At 45.7% G+C, this 22993-nt stretch overlaps 1 protein-coding gene across 5 annotated transcripts in view; it reads left to right on the forward strand.

Moving 5' to 3' along the window:
* Positions 1 to 7108: 7108 nt before the first annotated feature.
* SH3TC2 (SH3 domain and tetratricopeptide repeats 2) overlaps positions 7109 to 22993 on the forward strand; it is a 61131-nt gene continuing 45246 nt past the window's right edge. Inside the window, exons 1-3 of one of the 5 annotated variants that reach the window (XM_037508990.2) lie at positions 7109 to 7336; positions 17257 to 17355; positions 22410 to 22537. In XM_037508990.2, coding sequence (XP_037364887.1) covers positions 7285 to 7336; positions 17257 to 17355; positions 22410 to 22537 — 279 coding nt within the window. In that variant the 5' untranslated portion in view covers positions 7109 to 7284. Of the gene's footprint in view, positions 7337 to 7359; positions 7804 to 14584; positions 14665 to 17256; positions 17356 to 18200; positions 18315 to 22409; positions 22538 to 22993 lie in introns of those variants that run through there. The other 4 variants (XM_037508987.2, XM_037508988.2, XM_054694269.1 and 1 more) reach the window with 4 other exon arrangements.

Here is a 22993-nt window from a genome sequence, read left to right on the forward strand (position 1 = left end):
GGTGACTGCTCTCACCCCATGCTGACTGGAAGCCTCTGGACATTGAGAACCGGGCCGCGGGGGTGGTGAGGGCTGGGGATGGCCTTGCTGCTCCAAGTGTGGTCCATGATGCAGATCCGTGGAGCTTCGGACATTTCCAGTCCCGGGCTAGGATCCGCATTTTCCCATGGCCGAGGTACCTCTGTTTCTTATGGCTGCAAATAAAACAAATCACTATAAACTTCATAGCTTCAAACAATGCAAATATATTGTCCTATACTTCTTGATGTCAGAATTCCACAGTGGGTCTTCTTGACAAAAATCAGGGTGGCTGTGTTTCTTTTGAATGTTCTAAGGAATTGTCAGTTCCTTGCTTTTTTCAGCTTTTAGAAGCCGTCCGAATTCCTTGGCTCATGGTACCAGCCTGGCTAGCAGCCTCATAATGTCATTTTCAAATTTCTTTTTCACTGATTCTGACCTGTATCCTTCCTTCCATCATCATGTTTTCTAACCCTGATCCTCCTACCTTCTATTTGTAATGACCCTCATGATTATGTCTGAATAACCAAGCATTCTCTCCTCAAATTCCTTAACTTCATCAATTAATAAAATCCCTTTGAGCCATATCAGGTAACATATTTAGAGGTTCTGGGATTAGGACATCTTTGGGAGCCACTATTCTCTCTACAACGCCAGACTCTTCATATCCATATTAAAGTGAGACCCTGGCTCACTGGCTATAAATGCGTTCTCTTCCCTACTTCCCTGGCTGCTCCCACACATCCGGCTGAAACCTCTGAAGCTAAGTGCATTATGATAAACTTGTTTTGCTTGTTTGCTTGACCCCTATACATGTGTGGTTCTGTGCGGGTTAAAATGACTCTGATCTTTATTATTAGCAGGTTTTGCTTCAGGAAGTGGTTGGAATTGGACATTGTATATGTGTCTGGTTCATATCCTCTGGGTATTTATATTGGTGAACGTGCTGTTGCTAGTTGGAATGTTCAAGAAAATTCCTTTCTGCCAAGTGCTGGTCATAATACCTTGCAAGAGTCACCTGACTTCTCTCGGCGTCTTTGTCACAGATCTGGCATGGAATATAGTGAGATGAAACTCTTCAATAATAGGGAGCCCCTGCGCAATTGTAAGACATTAGTGGATGCTGAACTGTGAGGAATGAAAGGCCCCCTCAGACCTTGTCACTGAGAGTGGGCCTGTCCCTGCGTGTGCTGCCCCCTTGTGGTTAAGGCTTTTAATAGACTGGTGTGGATCAGATTAAGAAGCAGAGCTGGGCATTTAGATACCTGGACCTGCTCATCCAGGGAAACCTCTGCGACATTATTTTCTGAAATCTGAGTGCACATTAGAATCACCTGGAATAGGTCTAAAAGAAAGCCTCCAAGGAACCTGCTTCTAGAGATCGCTATTTATTGGAGCTGGCAAGAACTAGGCATCTGAATTTTGATAAATCTCCCCAAGGAAACAGAATGTGAACTATCTTTTCACTCAGCAGGTTTGTGTAAGCTTGAGCTCCACTAGTAGGAACACAGGAAGTGGGATGAAGAAGAGGACATGTCACAGAGTTGTGTATGGCCACCCTGCTGTGTGGGACAATTGGATGGACATCTGAGTCTCCTGCTTCCAGAGGAACTTGGACAAAGTCTTCACAGTTGCAATAAGTGAGTGGTATCAGAACTCAAAGCTGCTAACAGAGAAATGAATGACTGCCCAAGATTAGCCACCAAGATTTATCTTTGAAAACACCCAGAAAAGAAAACATACACACACACACTTCCTTTGGCTTTGAACAAATCTGTTAGATCATGAAGCCAAATAGCATAATGATGAAAATAGTTAAGTGTGGGTTTTATCGTCCTTTTTTAAGTAAACAGTGTGCAAAACTCATGTGTGCTGAAAGTGTCAGACAGTTAAGGAGTAAGGAGAGAAATGCAGTGAGGGTAACCTAGACTGGGATGCTTTCCCTTGAGATAACAGCAGAATCTTTCTTATCACCTGTAGACAGGTGGGTCTGATTTCACTGGATGCATTTCCTTAGAAATGCTCTGGCTGGACGGTGATTTTATCTCTGCTCTGTGCAAGAACCATCCCTCATGTCATGTCAAAAGCATGAAGCCTCAAAGACACGCCAGAGCCTTCTACAAGCACCCCAACATGTGTTACTAATGAGCTTGCCCTCCTCCTCCTCTTCTTCCACCTTCTTTTTTTTTAAGATTTATATATTTTTTAAATTTATTTATTTATACAAGCACTGGGCACAGTCAGAAGTGCGGGAGGGTGAGAGAATTCACCAAAGCCAGCGTGGGGAGCAGAACAGGCAGACTGTCGAAGTACACTGCTGAGGGGAGCAGCGGGCGGCAGGAGAGGTCTGCACGCCATGTGGGACCCTTCCTGGTGGCCAGGGATCGAACCAGTGCTGCAGAGGCTGCGGGTAGCTTCACAGCCCAGCGCTCAACCGCTGCGCCACCAGGGGAGGCCCTTCTTCCACCTTCTTATTGGTATATTTTTATGCTTATTAGGACATCACTATGGAACATTCTAGTTGAAAAACTTGTGAAAATATAGAAATTTTATGAAATATAAAAAAATAATGTCCTTTTCCCCTCCTTCTCCCCTTTCCCAGGGCAGGGTGCTGTCATCCCTCTCTCTGTGGACCCCTCACCTGGCACAGCCAGGGGCAGAGAGGGCACTCAAGGACACCTGTGGAGGGATTAGAGGAATCACCACCATGAGCCCCAGGTGAGCCTCTGCCTCTACATTCAAGGTGGAGTGTGTCCAGGAAGGGGCCCTGGGTGGGCTCGCTGGGCGGAAGGCGCCTCCTTTCCGCCCCATTACTGGGCTGATGCCTGAAGAGCTGAATTTCCCTGAAAGATAAGTTGGACTGAGGAGAAATTCCTTTCCCTGGGAGCGGTGGGGAGTGTCCGTCCTGGGCTTGCATCCTGGCTTGGCAAACACATGCGTGTGCACATGCACACGTGTACACACACATGTGCAATCATAGGTCATCCTATCCCAGCCTGCTCCCCAGGGAGCCTAATTTCACAACACAGACTGATCGGTGGGAGCACACTGAGCTGAGAGGCCTGAGCGTTGAGTTCTTATATGAACTTTACACGACGTGGCCTAAAGCGTGGAACTAAGCACGCAGTCTTCATGGGCCTCATCTTCTTTATCTTCCAAATGGGCCAGCAGAGAACCAGGCATGGAGGAGACACCAGCCCCGGAAGGACACTGCACCTTCCAGGGCACGGCTTCGGGAACTGCCCTTGACCCCCGGTTTGTTGTGGGAGCCAAGACACAGGAAACTGACATTTTGGGCAGAGCAGGCAGCTGTGCAGGGGGAGGGGTGATGTCGGAGCCAGCAGCTGGTGGCCTCTGCCCAGGTCAGCAGGTCAGCAGCCCCTCCTCCTGCCCTGGAGCAGCTGGCCAGGAGCTGAGTGACCCCCAGCAGGGCACGCTGCACCCCTCAGAGGACAGACTGGAGAAGCCCCCAGCGCCCGGTCATGGGTGTCTTCTGCAGGCTGCAGATGACACCATTGGGGATGCTGCTTCTGCCTTCCTGACAGTGTGACCTGACTGACGCAGAATGTGAGGACGGGCTACAGGCGGCTCACCCCAACCCTACCGGCTGTCAGCTGAGTGAGCTGGCCAGTCACCAGACTCTTCCTTCCCTATCGTGAGGTGTGGAGCGAAGTATAAATGTGCACTTCTCATATGAACAAATAATATGAGCTTGGTAAACATGTATTATTGTTACGACTAATGCCGGCAACAATTGCAGCCTTTGGAGTTGGGGACCAATGATGTCCAATGAATAAATGAGAAATGCTGGGGAGCTAAGAGGCTGCCGTTTCTGCCACCAGCTCCCCGCAATGCCAGCCCCACAGCTCTTGCCAGTAGAACACCTGTGCCCTAAACTCATCCTTAATGCCAGTCCTAGCCCCTGTGATAATAACTTGTGTTCATCTGGGATTCTAGGATCTTAATTTCAATTGAAGTTGGTTCTGTTTCTCTGCAGACACTAACAGACTGGTCGCTCAAAACTGCATCTAATGCCACAGCCCTTCTCTATGCCCAGGCTGTCACTGGTTCGAGTCATCATCATCTCTCCCTGGGGTGTTAGGTTTGCTGCATACCTGGAATCTCGCTGCAGCTTATTTCCCAATGAGCAGTCAGGGTAACCCTGTAAAACCATGAGTCAATTGTGTGACCCCCTTCTTTAGTGTCCTCCATCGGCTCCCGTCTCAGTCAGAGTAAGACCTGAAGCCCTTGGACAGCCTCCCCTCCTGCTCCTTTCTCTGACCTTCCTTTCCCCTCCCTGCTCACTGGACCCCAACCACGTGCTTCTCCTTTATCATGCCAAACAAGTTGCATTGTGAAGGCCTTTGCAGTTGCTCCTCTCTCTGCCTGAAAATCTCTTTGCTCTGGATAATCCACCTGAGCCAAGCACAAACTGAGTAGCACTGGTTTCTTCCTCTCAAGAGAAGCAACAACCTTAGGCAGAGTGGACTGTTCATTTCGGATTTGTCAAACATGTGTCTGAAACAACATCCGCTTCTTGACAGATGGCTTGGGGAGAAATTCCTTCCCCTAGGAGTGGTGGGGAGTGTCCCTCCATATGTTGGTCTCGATCATTACGTCATGTCTGTTGCTGCACCTGTATGAGGTCGATGTGCAGGTGAGTCAAGACAGGATGCTAAGTTGGAGCGTTTGTGTGAAAGGCAAGTTAGGCCATAGTTTGTCTTTTATGTCTGCTCCTCACTTCCTTCCAAGTCTATGATCACCCACTATCTAAAGAAGCCCTTGCCCTTTGATCTTGGGCCCAAGATAATTCATGCTTTGGTCAGGGAAATGGCTTGGGATGCATGGTAGGAAGTGGATACTCTAAATAGGAGTGCATGGGGGATACACCCCTTTGGGGGTGTTCAGATGAGAGAGCCCTGTGTCCCTATACGCTCATCCTTGTCAGCCCTCCTCTCCTGGACTTACCAGAAGCGGCCAACTAGCTTTGACTGTTCACTGTCAGAACACCCAAGCCTTCCTCATGGTAGTTGTGGAAAGAACCTGTGTATCTGGACCGTGGAATTAGCTAGACCTGGTTCAAGTCCCTCATCTGACATTCTTAAGAGGTGGGGCCTATGACAGATTGTGTGTGCCTCTTGGTTAGTGTCCTCACCTGCAAGATAGAGATGATAGTGCTTATATCGTGGTGTTGTTATTGTGTAGCGAGTGCCTGGCTGGTAAGTAGTGAACATTCAGTGACTTTGAATCAGGATGAGTCTGCCTGGCAACAGAAGCCTGTCCAGATGTATGGCCCAGACCTGTCCCCTGAGATCATAGTGATGTAGCTACAAGTCAAGGAATGTCACCAGAAACTAAAAGGCAAAGGGAAGATTCTCCCCAAAATCTCTGCAGGGAGGGTGGCCCTGTGGATACCTTTATTTTAACCCAGTAAACTGGACTTTGGACATTTGTCCTTCAGAGATATGAGTGAATATCATTCTGTGATTATCAGTTACCAAGTTTGTGGTACTTGTTACAGTGATCATAGGAAATGAATGGATTAGGTATTCAGTAAATATCAATGAAACTGGTAGGGGAGCTAGATGCAGATTTATGTCTATTTAACTGACCCATAAATACATCAAGCTGAAAACTTGATGTATCTGATCCAAGCGTACTGTCCACATTGACACAAAGGGAGATTCTGGTCTTTTGCCAACCTCAGCTCTTGTTCCAGAAATCTACTGATTTTAACTCCAAAAGCACCTTAAAACAATTAAACTGGTGTGTGTGTGTGTGTGTGCGTGTGTGTGTATGTGTGTGTGCCTATATGTTGTCATTTTTTAAAAAAGTTTTAGGTGGTTCTAACATATAGCTAGGGTTGAAAACTATCTGGACCAGGTTCTTCATAGAACTGGTTGATCCTCTCGAAGATCACTAAGAAGTTGAGTCTGTGAGTGACTTCAGGGTTTGCAAAATACAGTTAACCTTTGAGCAATGTGGGGTTTAGTAATGCTCACACCTCCCTCAGCACCCTGAGGCTACCAAGATGCTGGTATGTTCCACCCCTTAAAGTTGGCCTTCCATCTGGTGCATGCAGGTCAGAGGCGAGGTCCAGACGTTGTCACCTAGGACCGAGCTGGTACCTGCAGCAGACACTCATGACCACTCCAGTGGGACTGCTCTCCTTCACCTTGTGACCCACTGCTCCTTCCAGAGTCGAAACTCGATCAGCCTACTTCCAGCTCTAAACTGCAGGTAAGATTCACTTAAAGTGCAGCCCCCAAGCAGCTGCAGGACCCAGTCTTAGCCCACACCTTCTCACTCTTTGCCCATACACCGAGAGTCTTTGCCCTGGGCATTAGGAAATATTAAGCAGTTAGTGACCCTGAGGTCTTAACATTGGTCATGCCTCTGCCTAATGCTGTTTGCATTCAGCCACAGTCTTTTCATCTCCTTGGGGACATCTCATGGCAGGTTTTCTGAAGCTCAGACACACTGTCAGCTGCCACTCTGCTCCAAGGCCTATGCAACATGGGAGAGCGGCCAGTCTGATGGCACCAGCTTCTTCTGCACTCTTGTAGCCTCAGCATATTTGGTCCTGCATCCTTTCTCCTGTAAGATCACATCCAGGTGATTTCCTAATTCCTGCTGACCAGGACCTGGGGGGAGAAGGCAGCAGGGGGAATGCATGTTTACCGTGAGGAGCTGGCTCACTGAGGCTGTTGGGGTGGAGAGGTGATGCCGTACCCCCAGCTCCAGCCTCACCCAGAGAGCCAAGGCAGTGTTTACAGACAGAGGGCATCCCCAGGAGGGGATGGCTTTCCCTGTGGAGGGGAGCCAGTGCAGGCCTGGTCAGTGAGCCAGGAGCAAGAGCACAGCCCTCATTCCTGGGTGCTCTCTGCCCTCCTCCCCCGCCCTGACCACCCTCACAAGAACTAAACTGTGTATCTTGGTGCTAGAATGCGAGGAATGTGCCACAGCCTGATAGGCATGAAGCAATCTGCAGAGGCAGGGAGGAGCCCTGCTCCCTGGTCAGAGGCCTGTCAGTGCAGGGCTATGGGGCCCGCTGGCCGGCTGCCCCTCCCATCCTCCCTGGGCCTCCTGCTGCAGCAGGCATATCAAAGGCTGCATTGTGCATTGGGCCGGCCTTGGTCCCTCGTGTGCAAGGGAGGAGGCGGGAGGAGGGACACCGTGGCGTGGCGGAGTGGTGAGGCTGTCCCCTCCCTCTGCTCTTCTGGCTGGTGTTCCCAGGGGCCTCGGCCCGGGGAGGATGGTGCACACATGGGTGGCTGCTTCTGCATCCCTGGGGAACAGAGTCTGCCCTGGGGCCCAGGTGAGTCTCCGGGGTCGGGGGCTCTAGGCTGTGGCTTGGCCAAGGTGGCCGGTCCAGTGAAAGCTCAGGGATCTGCTGGGTTGGGGAAGCTACTCTTCCAAAGGTGGGGAGGTGGTTATGCTTTCTGGCTGCCTGTCCTCCCCCCAAGTTCAGTATTTGTCATTCTGACTTTTAAAAGGGGAGTGAAGCCTGGGAAACATTTACTTTTTGAGAGAAAGAGACTTTGAGTTCACTCAGAGTGAGAGCTGCACTTGGCGGCCACTCCCAGGGTGTGACTAAGCCCTTCCTTCCTTTTTTCCCAAGATTCCCTGGGTCAGGAAGAAAGCTCAGGCAGCCAGTTCCTCTGTGGCTCATGGGTGGTCATGAACTTGACCTCAGTCACTCAACCCTATTTTCGTCAGTATTGCTGTTACTGGAGAAAAACAAGCCGTTTCCTGTCTCCTACCTCGACAGTGTGATTTTTGAGGGTATGTCAAGCTGAGGCCATGGAGATCTGTTGCTCTAAGAAATTGTCAAGTCATCTGAGACTGGATTCGAGTGACCAGCCATCCCGGTTTGCCTGGGACAGTGGGCTGCCCGAGGATGTAGTCCGGGCTCAAACGGAGACCGTTCCCGGGAAACCTGGATGGTTGGTCACCCTAAGGGCAGAACGGAGGTGAACCCCGTGGCCTGGCATAAGGCAGTCTTCAGGACGAGCATGGCTTTGTGGGAGGGGTGGCTGGAGAAGGACTAGCTTGGGCGGAGAAAGAACATTCCTATAAGGAGTCATCCTAACCCTCCTTAGGATTCTGTGTCTTCCTGGAGCACAGGCTCCCTGGAGGGAGAGGACAAGAGCCACCTAGAACATCGGCTTCTAGAAGGTGACTTCTCCCTGTGGCCTTGTGACTTGGCCTGACGGTGTGAAGGCTCTAGAGGTCCTTAAATGAACAGTGAACCTGAAGCATCTGGGTCCTGCTCTTCTGCTTGGAGTTCCAGCCTAGCTATTTGGCTTTTCTGGCAGGAAGCGGTGCCCAGACTAAGGCTACCCTGGACCAAAAATTATTATCAACCCCTCAAACAACATCTTGGCACAAAAGGCACAACCTTTAGCTATGAAGTATTTTCCTTCTCCAAATTTTTGGATTTTTAAACTTTTCAGACCTTCTCCTTAAATCCTGTTGTTATGGTAACCCATGGGCACAGGCATAGCATGGAGCTGGGGAGACATGAGGATCGCCATTCGGTAATCTGGGGGCCTGGCTTCTCGATCTGACTCAGTTTACCTCCCGCGAGGCAGGCATCATGAAGGCCAGTTTTGATCTTGCTTCTTTGTGGTGCTTTGAGCAATTTATTCTGTGCTTAGTTTCTGTGTTTTAGTTTCCTTGTCTATAGATTTCACGATATAGTTATGCCTTCCTCATCAGGTTATGGTGGGAAGTCATGTGGAACACTTAAGTCAACCTGGCACAGTTAATTACTTACAATCAGTACATAGCCACATTAACTGTGGCCAATATGCTATACTCTTGCTAGGTCTCTGCCCAGCTGTAAAGTGAGGGGAGGTCTTAACTGAGCCCGTGGAGGGCACTGCGCTGGCTCCCTGACCCCCAGCTTCAGCTGGAGCATCTCTGCTCCTGTTTGACATCCTGTCCTCACGCGAAGATTTCATGCAAAGTGGTTCTGCAGCTCAAAAGCAGCCAGAAAGTCAGTTCCTACTGAAGGAGGCACCACAAGTTTCTTATGACCCTCTGCCTCTATTTCATCCTTTCAGCTGGTTTTTGCCATTGATGATTGGTTGACATCCTGGATCCTCATTTTCACCAAGAGTTAGGCTTCTGGTTATTTCTCCGTACTGGTCAGCGCTGATATGGGTGTTGTAGGCAGATCTGAGGCCAGTTGCTGTAAGTATCCCTTTGTAGGTGTCTATTTATCCTAGAGAAAGGGAACCAAGAATGAGATGACTTAAGGTGGTGTGGCTGTGGGGCGCCACTTACACTCTTGAAGCTAAGCTGTCCTGGCTGCCACCTGGGTCTAATGGCGGTGTCTGTCACATGGAGGCTTTGTGAGGATCCAATCAGATAATTCCTCTAGGGGTTTAGCACAGCGTCTGGTTTCTGATAACCCCTCAGTGCTTGTGGGTTGTTTTATTGTTGGCTAGTAAGACCCCTCCCACATCCTTTCTTCCCAGTTCCTGACTCTGCCGGCTGGCGTTGGCAGAGGGGCGGTCTGTGCTTTTTCTTTGGCCGCTTCTGCCGCTGTGGCCATTTAAGTGGGAGTGAACAGTGAGGACTGATAGTCCTCAGGGCTGAGGGGGCAGAAAGGAGCAGGATCCTGATAGCACCAGGTTCTGGATGGTTGCCCAGCTGGCTTGCTGAGGCGTGATACGTGACATTGTTGGCTCTGAGGACCTGAGGCCTGTTGCTTTATCGCACGGCCCCTGCCTGTAACATCTGCTCCTCAGGATGTTCCTCATTTGCTCACATAAATCTCCCCTTTGCACATGATGGGAGGGCAGTTCCTGGTCACTTGCCATCACCCGTGGGCCTCCTTGGTGGCGCAGCGGTTGAGCACTGGGTTCTGAAGATGCCAGCAGTCTCTGCAGCGCCGGTTAGATCCCCGGGCACTGGGTGAGGGTCCCACATGGCACGCAGACCTCTCCTGCCTCCCACTGCTCCCCTCAGCAGTGTACTTTGTCAGTCTGCCTGCTCTGCTCTCCCCTCTGGCTCTGGTGAATTCTCTCACCCTCCCGTGCTTCTGACTGTACCCAGTGCTTGTATAAATAAATCTTTAAAAAAAAATAAAAAAAAAAATCCCCCCCTTGCTCACCTCAGATCACAGGGCAAGTCATGTATGAGTTTGTTGGTGTCAAAGTTTCCAGAACATTCCTCTTATGAGCAACATTTTCTTGAAGAAATTTGGGAGACTGACACCCTTAACTAGCGGACGAAGAGAGACTGTGGTCGTAACTGGTGTTTGGAACTATCCACCTTTCTGGTAAATTTGCATCATCAGTGTAATAATAGGAGACTTAGTGCGACTGCCAGTGACAGCGACTGAAATTGTGCATTTGAACTTTAAAATACTAATGAGGCATTTCAAACACATCCGAGAACAAGAGAACAATAGAGCCACCTAACCTGAGCACATTTCTGCTTTATGCTGTATTAGCTTCAGAATAGCTTTATTTTTCTTCCTTTTCCTTTTGAAGAAGTAAAACAGGACAGATACAATTGGGGTCACCTGGTAATTCTTCCCAATCTCATTCTCCTCTCTCCCTAATCACTTCCATATTTTCAGTGGTTTTGTGATTTTATGACATAATCACATATTCATATGCTCATCATCAGTGCAGCGAGTTTATTTAGAAGATTTTAAAGCTTAAGCAAAATATCGCTATGTAACTACCCCCCCCCCCACTCTCCCCTTCCATGATCTGAGAGATATCTGTGTAGCTAGAAGGAGTTGTAGTTCCAATATGACACTTGTCTCAATAAGAACTATGTGAATCATAAAAACTGCTGGTGGTATATTTATCAGGTCAATGAAGGAAAAAATATGTAGGTAGAGAAAAAGAGCTTGGAGGGAAATGTTCACAATTTAGTTTTCTTTTCAAATTGGGTGTGGTGGTGCAATGTAGGAGCAAAGAGACTAAGAAAGAAAAAATGGGAGCGAATTCTCATTCCCGGCGCATTTTTGTGAGTGAGATTTTTCCTGCATTAGAGACTTTAGACCTCAAAGTTCTGAGGTCAGGCTAGCGCAATGAAAACAGCAAGATCTGCCCTCCGTGATCTGGATGCCTGCCGACTCTGTGCTTAACCTACTGTGCAACGGTGGTAAAATCACTGTACCTCTCTGGGCCTTTGTTTCTCCACAATAAAACTAGGAGTGAAACAAAATGACCTCTTAAATCTTTTAAACATTTGTTTTCTTTAATTGTCCCCTCTTTCTCATTTTTATCCCACATATGCAATATGTCAAAATGGCTTCTCTTTTCTTAGTTTAAAATATATTATCCGTCACTCTATCCCTAACTTCTCACTGCCAAGACCTCAGTCACATTCCCACACTCTCATACCTGGATTGTCATGCAGCTCTTCGACTGGCCTCCTTGCTTCTTATTTGCTCTGTATTTTCTGTGTTCCCCCAGCGAAAATTTATGCTTTATGCCATTCCCACGCTCAAGAATGTTTCCTGGCTCCCTATTGCTTGCTGTATCCATTCTAAAGCTCTCTGCCCATCTCCCCATGCTCTTCCTAGCCTGTCTTTCTTATGATTATCAGTTTTAGTCCCACAGTCACCCACCTTTCCAGTACATGTATCTGACCTCTGCCAGCTCACATGCCTGCAAAGCCTGTTTCCTCCTATCCTGCTGATCTCTTTACTGTTGATCCTGTTTGCTCCTCGCCCATAGAAATCTAGCAACAATGTAAAAAGGCAAAAAAACCATTGTAATGCAGAAATGAAAGGTAAACAATCCAGTTAAAACAGGGCTAAAATGTGTGCAGACAATTTCATTCTAAAAATATAATGGTGGCAAATAAGCATGTGAAAAAATGCTCAGTAGCATTAGTCATTAGGGAAATGCAGCTACAAGCTAAAGCTGAATAGCTACCAAATGGCCAAAATTAAAAAGATTGGTACAAGCAAGGGTTGGTGAGCATGTGGAGCAACTAGAATATTGCAGGTGATGCCAAATGTAGCAGCCATTTGGAAAAGCAGTTGGCTGTTTAAAATAAAGTCTCAGTGTTTTTCGAAATGAGTTAGTAACTTTTTCTGATCAATAATCATAAAAATAAATAGCTTACACCAAAAATAATTTATTGAATCACATTGTCTAATCAATAATATTAATACAAATGAAATTGACTTATAGCAAAAGTAATTAATTAATTTATGAATGAAGTCCAGGGGTTATTTGTTTCAGGTATGGCTGGATCAAAGTATTCAAATGAAGTTTGAATCAATGAAGTTAACTTTCCTAAGCTCTGTACTGAGTCGAACTTAGCTTCCACCTGGCTTTCTCCTTGTGGTGGATTCCACAGCTCCACCTGCCGAAGTAGAGAGGCTACCCCCAGATGTTTGGAGGTAGAATAGGTTAAAAAAGAACTCTAGGAATATTTTTAATTCATCGTTTTATTAAAATTTAGCATTCATATGGAATTGAGCCTCAAATTATGTGTGTACAGCTTGGTGAATGTTTCCTGGGTGAATATATCTACCTCTTCTGCTTCATTTGTTTATTCTCATTCTGTGATCTTAGTCACAACTTCAAGTGCAGCAGAAACAAATCTTCTCTCCCCTAAGAGTGCTGATAAGGTTCCTAGGACCAATTCTCACTGACTTAACTTGGTTCATGTGGCCATGGTGTAGCATAACCCCATTGGTATATACTTGAATTATGTGCCCACTTTAGAACCTGGCCCAGGAGCCAGCCTCACCTGAACTGTGTGGGCTGGTTTGGCATGGGTCACAAGACTCATGAAGAAGGCAGGGGTTGAATCCAAGAATGTCTAATTGCAGTCTTTATTCCATTCTACCTGCCTCAGTGTTTGAAAAGAAATGCATGCCCATTATGGCATATTAGTGTCAAAAGTAAATACACTGTACCTTTATAAACTTACATGTAGTAAGTAACTATAGAAAGAAGAATCAGAAGAGTGATTAAAAATGACTCAGCAGTAGTAAGCACAAATCATTCAAAGTTTATGTTTTTCTTAAAGCACTTCATTCTATATGACAGTTTTTGTTGTTGTATTGAATCATCTCTGGTTCTTTTTCAAGGCCCAGCTCAAATCTTCAAATTCCTTACAATTCCATGTGAAAGAACTTTGTGAATTGTAAGTTCCTGTGCCGCTAGTACCTATCCTACTTATTATAGGGCTTACTCTGATTTTCTAGATTCCATATTGTTTCTTTCTTTTTTTTTTTTTAAGATTTATTTATTTATCTTTAGAAACACTGGCTACAGTCAGAAGTGCAGGAGGGTGAGAGAATTCACCAGAGCCAGAGTGGGGAGCAGAACAGGCAGAAGGGCGAAACACACTGCTGAGGGGAGCAGCGGGCGAGATAGGAGAGGTCTGTTGCGCCATGTGGGACCCTCGCGGCAGCCGGGATCAAGCCAGCACTGCAGAGCCTGCAGGCAGCTTCGCAGCCCAGTGCTCAACTGCTGCACCACCAGGGGAGGCCCTCCATATTGCTCTTGAAGCACATGGATCCGGGGCTCTCTCTGCTCCAGAGATTCACACCAGAAACCCCCAAGGTGCTGCATAAAGTGCCTAAGTCCAGAGGCTACCTCCAGTTGTTTGGAGGTAGAATAGGTAAAAAAAGAGCTCTAGGAATATTTTTAATTCATTGTTTTATTAAAATTTAATACTTATACAGAATTGAGCCCCAAATTATGTGTGTACAGCTTGGTGAATGTTTCACAGGTGACTATATCTACCTCTTCTACTTCATTTGTTTATTCTCATTCTGTATTGAATTTAATTGTATGTCCTGTCCCCTATCCATTTTAGTGTAACTGGGCATTTCAGTTGTTGTTAGGTTTTTGCTGCTGTGCTGTTCTGAAGTTGTTTATAGATGTGTGTTGGGGAACATATGTGTGTATTCAGGTATGGACCTAGGTGTGGAGTTGCTGGGTCTCCATGTATGCATGTGTTCCATTTGAACTGATTCTGTAAAAATTTTCCAAAGTGAAAAGTTGCAAAATTCATCCTCACACTTGCATATATAGGAATTTAATTGTTGTGTCACCCTACAAACACTTGGTCTTTTCATTTTCGCCAGTCTAGTGGCAGCCCCTAGTTTTAATTTTCATTTCCTTCATGTGTTTGAGAACATTTTCAAGGATTTATTGGTTGTTTGGATATTATCTTTGTGAAAAGATAAGGGATAAGATAAGATCCCTTTTGTGAAATTACTGGCTACCACGTCATGCAGATATCCTTAACTATTTTTTTATACATCTTCTGGGACAGGTATCCTTTAAAAGATATGTATCTTGGTCATTCTGATGCAGACTGTCCACATTTGTGTTCTGTGCAATCTACAATTTTCTGCTCTCAAGCCCACATATTCTAGAAGAGCCACGTGTGGTGCCGTCTCCCAAGTCAGTACACTGTCCTGGGCCTCCTCCTTCAAGGTGGGCTCAACTCATGGGCCCTTCATTGTTTTCAGGCCATTGTTTCTTCTCCTGCAGTCTCACAACAGGGACACTCTCACCAAGGTCACCTGTGCCAGGGGCAAATGGGTGACCTGACAGAGACCAGATGCCTGCATAGGGGCAGCAAACACACAGGCCCAGCTGACTGTGCTCCAAGAACATGAGGGACCTGCTACAGATTTTCCAGGCAAGCCAAACCTCTGGGCTGTGTAAAGAATCCCAATTTCTAAATGCTGTCAAGTAGTTCAAACTTGAAATACTAACTGTGTGGACAAATAAATCAATCAACAATAGGGAGAAAGGAAAAAGATGTATGTAGGTTGCTATGGCCCATGGCCTTTGCCTTTCAAACTCTGTCCTCAAGTAGAGAAGCAGGTTGCCACCCCCCACCTCCCCTGCCCTGCTGGTGAAGCATGGGGCCTGCAGGACCACCTGCCGATACACTAGAAATGCAGGACCGGATCCTGGCAACCGCTGAGGCAGAATCTGTGTTTTAGCAATATTCCCAGGTGACTCTTACACATATGAGAATTTGAGGCCACCAATTCAGGTGTGTGGTTCTCAATACTGCTCAAATTAGAATCATTTGGGGAAACTAAAAAAAAATAGCTGGGGTTTCCTAGGAACCACATCAGTCAGCATTTCTGGAGATGAAGCCAAGCAATGGTATTTTAAAAAAATTCATCCTGAGTGACTCAAATATGTAGCAGGGTTGAGAAGCACAAACATAGATCAAGTCCTCATTTATGAGTGGATAAGTGAAATCTCAAAGATGCAGAGATGAAATGTCTTACCCAAGGTCATGTAATTGATGTGAGGGAGAATGTGATTTGTGCTCTGACCTCATAGCTCCTGGCTCTCCAGTCAGTGTCTTTGCTACAGTGACTCTTGGTTCCTGGGGAAGAAATAAAAAAATGATCCTGTTCAACGATAGCTCATTACTGCCAGCTTTCCAGTTCAGCTGCTTAGCTTTCTGCACTGAACCCCTAACAAAACTGACTGGATAAGAGCTACGAGGTGATGGGACCCCCTTCTGCATGTTCAAGCCTAAGTCTATTTAATTCTCCCTGTCTCTCACCCAAGTGAGTGCTCACTGCTCCCGCTATGAGGAACTGGAAGATCCTCCACTTGGATTTCAAAATTCTACTACCGAGAAACAGGAGGAGGCAAAGGTTCCAGGCAGCAAAGGGAGAATGTGACAATAAGATCCCTTATAGTACTCACCAGCCTTGAGTCCCGGATAGCAGCAGTAGAAACACCATCCAAATGCAAACCTGTTGGGCTACTTGACCCACCCTCCACACCCTCACAGGTGGAGAATCTGGGAGTATTGCAAGGACTCCTTAAGTCCTCTTTTCCAGGAGCAGATATGCTTGTAATTTCTGACCCCATTGCTGAATTGTTTTGTGGTCAGATCACAGAGTAACCACAAGTCATATATTAAGGACTCAAGTCCTTTGGTATTTTTGGGATATAGCAATTCTTTTGAAATTGCCTTTTATCCTTTCCTATCTACTGCCACATGCTTTATACCTACACTCTCTTTGCAACTCTCTCCCATTCAAATAGGGGGACCAAATAAGGGATCAGGAAAAGAAAAAGACAAAACTAGCAGGCAACTATAAATTGGAGATATTCAGCAGGAGAGAGGGAGGGAGTTGGATTAAACCAGAGATGGGGTGGGTCCTCCTTGGTGACCCAGGGGTTAAAGTCTCAGCGCTATCAAGCTATCTCCAGCCACTCGGGCATGAGTTCTATCTCAGCCCAGGGAGGTGACCCACATGGCGCAGCAGACCTCTCCTGTCTCTCCCGCTGCTCCCCTCAGAGGTGTATTTCAGTAGATCTGCCTGTTCTGCTCCCCACTCTGTCTTTAGTGAATCTTTCCACTCCCCCTCCCTGGCCTACACCCAGTTCTTATATGCATAAATAAATAGAAATAAATCTTTAAAAAAATAAAATGGGGGAGAGAAGAGCATAAGAGACTATGGTGACTTGGTGGTGGGAATTATATGGGGACTACACCTGAGAGGAGAACTCAAACGTTGTACAAAAATGAACAATGATGTAAATACATACATATATATATATATATTTATAAACAAAACCAACTAGCCTTCTCCCTAACTCTTGCCTGTGCCACAATCTTCCTTCTCCTTTCACTCCAATTCTGCAGCTGCAGAGACAGGAGCTTGTTGGAGAGCTGGGAGAGAGAAGTCTATTTAGTGGGAAGACAGGGCAGGCTGGGGATAATCATGCATTTCAGGGCCATTCTACAGTGGCCCCAGCCACCTCCCTAGAGATGCGACTCTCTCTTGCTCCAGCACATCTGCAGGCCACCCCTTGCTGTGGCCATAACCACAGTGACCTTGCAGCTTAATAGACACTGAACACCTTCAGTGTACTGAGCGATGAGGCTCAGCCTGACCTGTGGGGGGTGGATTCTTTCTTTCTTTCTTTCTTTCTTTCTTTCTTTCTTTCTTTCTTTCTTTCTTTCTTTCTTTCTTTCTTTCTTTCTTTCTTTCTTTCTTTCTTTCTTTCGTTCATTCGTTCTTTCTTTCTTTCTTTTTCAAATAAAATTGGGACACCCGAGCACCTGCAGGGTTGAGATGGCATGCATGGCAGTTCTTCGATAAGAGTTGAGTACTAAATATAAGGCAATGGTGATAGCAATGAGAATTCACGCATGCCACCAGCCCCAGAGAAACATTCTCATTTGACAAAATGTTGCTTATAACTTTCTAATACTCCCACAAGTGATCTTTCATTTGATCTTCTCTAGGTAAAGGAACTCCTTCCAAGGATCCAACCATATCCAGTGAGGTTTTAACCTCATCCGAAGACAAAGAAAAATGTTTCCTGCCACAGAACATGACTCCAGGTATCTAAATGACAAGATCTAGCAAAACTTCAGTAACCTTCTCTCTCCCACCTGCGGGCAGTTCCCTCCCTCTTATCCTTTCCAGAGACCACCAAATGCATCTTTGCAGGTGTGACCTTGGCAATGATATTGACTTTTTCACTAATCTTCCATTGCTCTCCAGTGCCTTCTAGATAAGTTAAAAATTCTTACACTGACACTCAAAGCCCTTCAAAATCTGGAGCCTATTGGGAGTTCTATACATACTTGCTGTATTAAAGCATATCATTGATTTGATTTGAAGGTGTTGGAGGGTAGGGTTTTTTTTTTTTAATAATTATGTATTCTACATAGTTCCTAAAAAACTGATTTGTACATAATCGGTGCTCAGGAAATTTTTCGTAAATAAATACATGGATGGTTGAATAAATATGTGGATGTCATTTGTATTCTATGTAGTACCTGATAGTATATTAGTAGGTTCTGAATAAATATTTGTTAAACTAATGAATAAATGAATAAAGGATTAAACATGCGGAAGGAGGTTGGCAGAGCCCCTTCTGGGCATCTGTATGACTCTTTCAGAAGCAGAAAAAGATTTTGAAGTTAATGTGAAAATATCTTACTCTCAATACACATCTCTCACAAGGTTCCTCTTAAGAGATCTCAATGAAGTGGGCAAAGAGAGATGTCATCAGAGACTGGCCAAAACTTGCTCTACAATCTCTGAGAATAAACCTGTAGAAGACAAGCATGTTGGGACTTCCATATATATTTGCTGTATTAAAGAAGGCATGTCATTGATTTGATTTTAATGTGCCGGAGGATGGATTTTTTCTATTTTTGGAATAATTATGTATCTGCAGGATAAGCCTGGAGCAAACCATGTGCCAGACACAAGCCAAAGTGATCCTGGTGTGTTCTCCTCATCCTCATGTACTCACCTGTTAAGAGATGGCACCAAATCCCTCATTTTGAAGGTAGCTGCCAGGGTCTCAGACAGGGAACTAACTTCTCTACCACTACACAGGCAATTCGTGGTGAGAAAGGGCAGGGTGAGGGATACCCCGGGAACCCAAACCTGCCAGCTTTAAGTAGGTTCTGTCATCCGTTGTGTTAAGACAAAACATACTCTAGTGCATAAGACCTTTAATGAAAAGAAACTTTAATACAATTAGTGTGCAATATAGATAAGAGAAGGGAGAGAATAGATAAAATAGTTTCCAAATCAAGCACCCAAAATTACCCATCCCTTGTGGGTAAATGCCCAACCAAACAGGGTTGGCCCAAACAGGGTTGCCACAAGTCCAAGGCACCTTCGGTGGGGACACATAGAAAAGGGGCAGAAGGCGCCAGACAAGTCTGGAAGGAAAGACCAAAATCAGGATAAAGGCTGCCATTGTTAACCTCCCCATGGGTCTCTTACCCATGTCTCTTTCAAGTGTCTTTTTCCATGTCCCCAAGTCCCTGGTACAAGTCCAAGTCTGAGAAGCAAGCATGGCTTCCTCACATGTCTCTCTGCTCCAAGTGCCTCCTGCAGGTCTCCTTCAGGCCTCCTTCAGGCTCTCCATCTTCTTCCTTTCTCTTCTCAGTCTCCTCCCTAGCTTCTCCTCCTCCCTGGCCAGCACCATCCTCCCTTGGGTGGGGCAGGGAATCTGGAATCTCCCCTTACCCTGGGGACCACCTTGTTACACTTGTTCATAGCCATGATGCTCCATTGCTCTCCAAAAAAGCACTTCTTTTTGGCACACAAAATACAGTTGTTTCCCATTGGGGAGATATGTTCTAATACCCCTGGTGGATACCTGAAACCTGTATGTTTTTTCATATATGTGAGTATATATATCATATGAGTATGTATACACACAGATATATGATATTTTATCAGTTAGGCACAGTAAGCAATGAACAGTAATAGCTAATAATAAAATAGAACAATTATAACAATATACTATAATAAAAGTTATGTGAATGTGGTCTTTCTCTCAAAAATATCTTATTGTATATGATATTTCCAGACCATGTTTGACTGCAAGTAGCTGAAACCATGGAAAGCAGAGCCCTGGAGGGAACTGGGGGAAGAATCTATACTACTGTATAGATCTGTGGAAAAGATTTGCATTAGGAATGTTTTAAAGGACAGAAACCATGGAAAACAGATATCGTATAAATGTCATACCAGCTTCTTTCCTTCCTCAATTTCAAATTCTGTCGAACTGCTTGATTGGCAATGAGAAAAACTTGTTCTTTGTCTCTTGCTGTTGTGTCAACCTGCTTATCTGTCTGTCAGCTGGGCCATCCCTGCAAGAAGCCAAATCACCGAGTCATCATTTGCCTTATCAGTGTGTGAAGATGGAGAATAAAGGGCATGTGTAGGTGAAGCCCAGAGACCAGAGGCAGGGCTTGTCCATCTTCCAGTGCTTTCTGCCATGATGCTGCTTCCAGGAAGATGGCGGACGAGAAGAGGAGCCAGCTCAGCTGCACCCTTGCCTTCACGCTTAAGAGATGCAAACAGACTCAATCATATATGATATCATAATTATCTGACTGGCTTCCAGAAGGATTAAACAGTGACAAGCTACTCTTCACGCTAAACCCTGAGTGAACTTGATTTTATTCCCCCTCCGCTGGTGTAGAGGGCCCTGGAGGCTCCGGAGAGTATGTGCTCTCACTGGTTGAGATCACAAGAGCTGTTTGCTTTCTTAAATCCAAGCCTTTTAAGGTGCTTATGATTAACCTGCTGCCAAGGAGATTCATACTCAAGGGATGTCATTTGTGAGGGGGGGATTCTGATGAGAAATTCTAGAATTTAGTTTGGTCCAGTTTTGTAAGGATAGGGTTTGGTGAAAAGGATGAGAGACTCAGAGTCAAGATTAATTGCAGGTGTGGCCAGGTGACAGCAATCATTTCTGGGGTACAGGGTGAGGGCAGGGGATTTCCAATGTGTAACAGCCAAGGCTTATTATGCTTTTCAAAAAATTTTTTTTAATTAATTTTTTTCCTTACATCATTATAGTCCCTTTAGTTCTGTCATTACATCACCTGTGATCCATCACCATATTCCCCTGTGCTCTTCTGTCCCCTGTTTTGACCCCCCCCTCCCTTCCCTTGCTATAGGCCTCAGTTCTATGGTCAGCTTGCCAGTTTTGACTTTTTCTTGGTTTCTCTATATTCCACATATAAGTGAGACCATCCGATATTTATCTTTTTCCTTCTGAATTATTTCAGCTAGTACAATTAAGGCTTACTGTGTTTAATGTACATTTAGTGTGGACCCAAAGCTTCTTGTGCATAATCTTGTTTAGTAAGCCTCTAAAAACCTCTGGGGAATAGATACTCTAATGCCACCTTGCTAATAGGAAAAGTCAAGCGTTGACAGGTAGTAACTGTTCAGGGCGGTGCAGCCAGGGCAGAGCCAAGCTTTGAGCTGGAGTCTGTGGCTCCTCCTCCTAGAGATCAGTGTGCACTGAGGTCACCCCACGGAGGGCTGGACTGATGCAGAGATGAAGGGCTCGGACAAGTTCAGAACACAGGCCCCGAGGATCTGAGTAGGACGAACAGCCACCCCAGGTTCACCCAATGTCAGGTCAGTGGGGTATGTTGCACAGGAGCTGGTCCTCCGACGCAGCATTTTCAGGCTTTCTGGGTTAAAGACAGGCCTTTTAAAGGTAGGAGGTCAGGGCCGCCGGCAGACCAGGCCACACTGCAGGGGCCGTTTTCTCTAATGTGCTCAGGAATCTGGGGAGTCAGAAGAGCATCCTCGTGACTAGCCAGTCCAGTGCCTCTTAGTTCATTGTGCCTGATAATTATTAACGGGGTTGCTACTTAGTGTCCCAAGAAGACAAGTGACACATGTTCTTCCTTGGGTCGCCTCTCCAGAAAACAGAATCTAAAGGGATATACGCTTCCCCACCAACTCAGTCTCCTCCACTCATCTCTTTAACTTATTTATTTTTTTTTCATAGCACTTTCTCCACCAGAAAGTACCGCATTCGCAGGATTAGATATTTACCATGTAGAATACATGTTGCATGAGGGGAGGGGTCACGTCTGTCCTGGGTCCTGCTGTGTCCCAGCTTTTACCACAGAAGTTTTGAATGCATTGGAATAAATTAAAAGCAGCTTTAATACATTAATCGATTACTCTAACAAACATTGATAAACACGTTACACGTTTCCTCTACTATCTGCAAGTAGAATGCTTCTATTTTGTATGATTTGGCAGGCTATTTTTTGGGTCTGGGGATATTCAAAATTTTTTCCGTATAAATTAGTGGTAATAGTGTTCCCAGATGCAAGACAACCTATGAAATCATGCCAAATAGTCACATTCTACTCTAAGATGGCAGGTGAAACCTGCGTAAGAAGAAGAAAATGTTAATGTGTAACATATATAATATCTATTACATATTATAAATATGATATATTTATCCATATGAATAATATAGCGCTTATTCAAAACCTTCAAATCATCCATAGAAGGAAATACATTTCCTAGCTTCTGTGTCAGCACCATCACCTCAGACCCAAGCTGTGTAGAAATAAACCCTGTACAAAGCAGAAACAACCTGATTGCAGTAGTTCCCTAACTCCAGAACATTCCTGAGCACTGTTAAATTTTCCTGGGGAGACAGTTTAAAGGAGGTGCTCCAAGGATGTTAAGACTCCCTACGCCTCCTAATCAGCCCCAGCATTTTTCACACCAATTTAGGGGCTAGGTATGGGAAACATTGGGGCTTATCTAATTCTTTCCTTTTGTCATAGTTTCACCCTGATTTTTTCCTCTGTTCTTGTTTCTTAAATTAATTTATTTTTTTACATTGCTGTTCATTTTTGGACAGTATTTGCTTTGTCCCCTCAGGTGTAGTCTCTGCGGTTCTCCCACCACCTTTGCCCCTGTGATAATCACCACAGTCCCTGTGCTCTTCCCACCCCTATTTTGACCCCTCTTCCCTCCGCTCCCCTCCTGAATGCCTGACATCTATGGTTCTGTCTGTCCCCTAACCCCTTGGTTTCTCTATATTTTGCATGTAAGTGAAGCCATCTGATAGTTATCTCTCTCTGTTTTCCTTAAGACCTGGCTCTCTCCTTCAGTGTGAGGAGCCGCTCCCGGAGGTGCGTCAATGGCCCCTTGCAGGAAGAGGCCCGGAGGCGGCTGTGGGCGCTGGAGAATGAGGACCAGGAGGTGCGTGCCCTGTTTAAGGTGAGCGGGGGCAGAGTGGCCCACCTGAGGCGGCCTCACGTAGGCACAGGCTCGCCAGCACCATGGCCAACGCCAGGAGCAAAGTAGATGCTCAAGAAAACCTCTGACCATTGAAAGGATGAGCAGAAAACGTACACCTCAGCTCAACAGGAATGGGGCAATGCCTGGGGCGGCGAGTCAGAGAAAACCACTTCCTTATCTGCCACTGTTAATTGTTGAGCCTTCAACAAGTGACTTAATTCACCTCTGTAGACTGGGAATGGGTGTAGTACCTATCTCACTAAGGATACATTTTAAAAAAATGTGGTAAATCTGAGTTTGTTATTTTTTTATTGTGATCAAATATACTTAATATAAAAATTTCAATTTAAGGACTTTTAAGTGTGCAAGTCAGTGGCATTAAGTGCATGCACGGCCCTGAGCAACCAGCACCACATCCAATTCAGGACTTCTCCT

Source organism: Talpa occidentalis, unplaced genomic scaffold, assembly GCF_014898055.3.
Source record: "Talpa occidentalis isolate TD23 unplaced genomic scaffold, MPIMG_talOcc4v2.1 talOcc4.13, whole genome shotgun sequence".
Classification (NCBI taxonomy): Eukaryota; Metazoa; Chordata; class Mammalia; order Eulipotyphla; family Talpidae; genus Talpa; species Talpa occidentalis.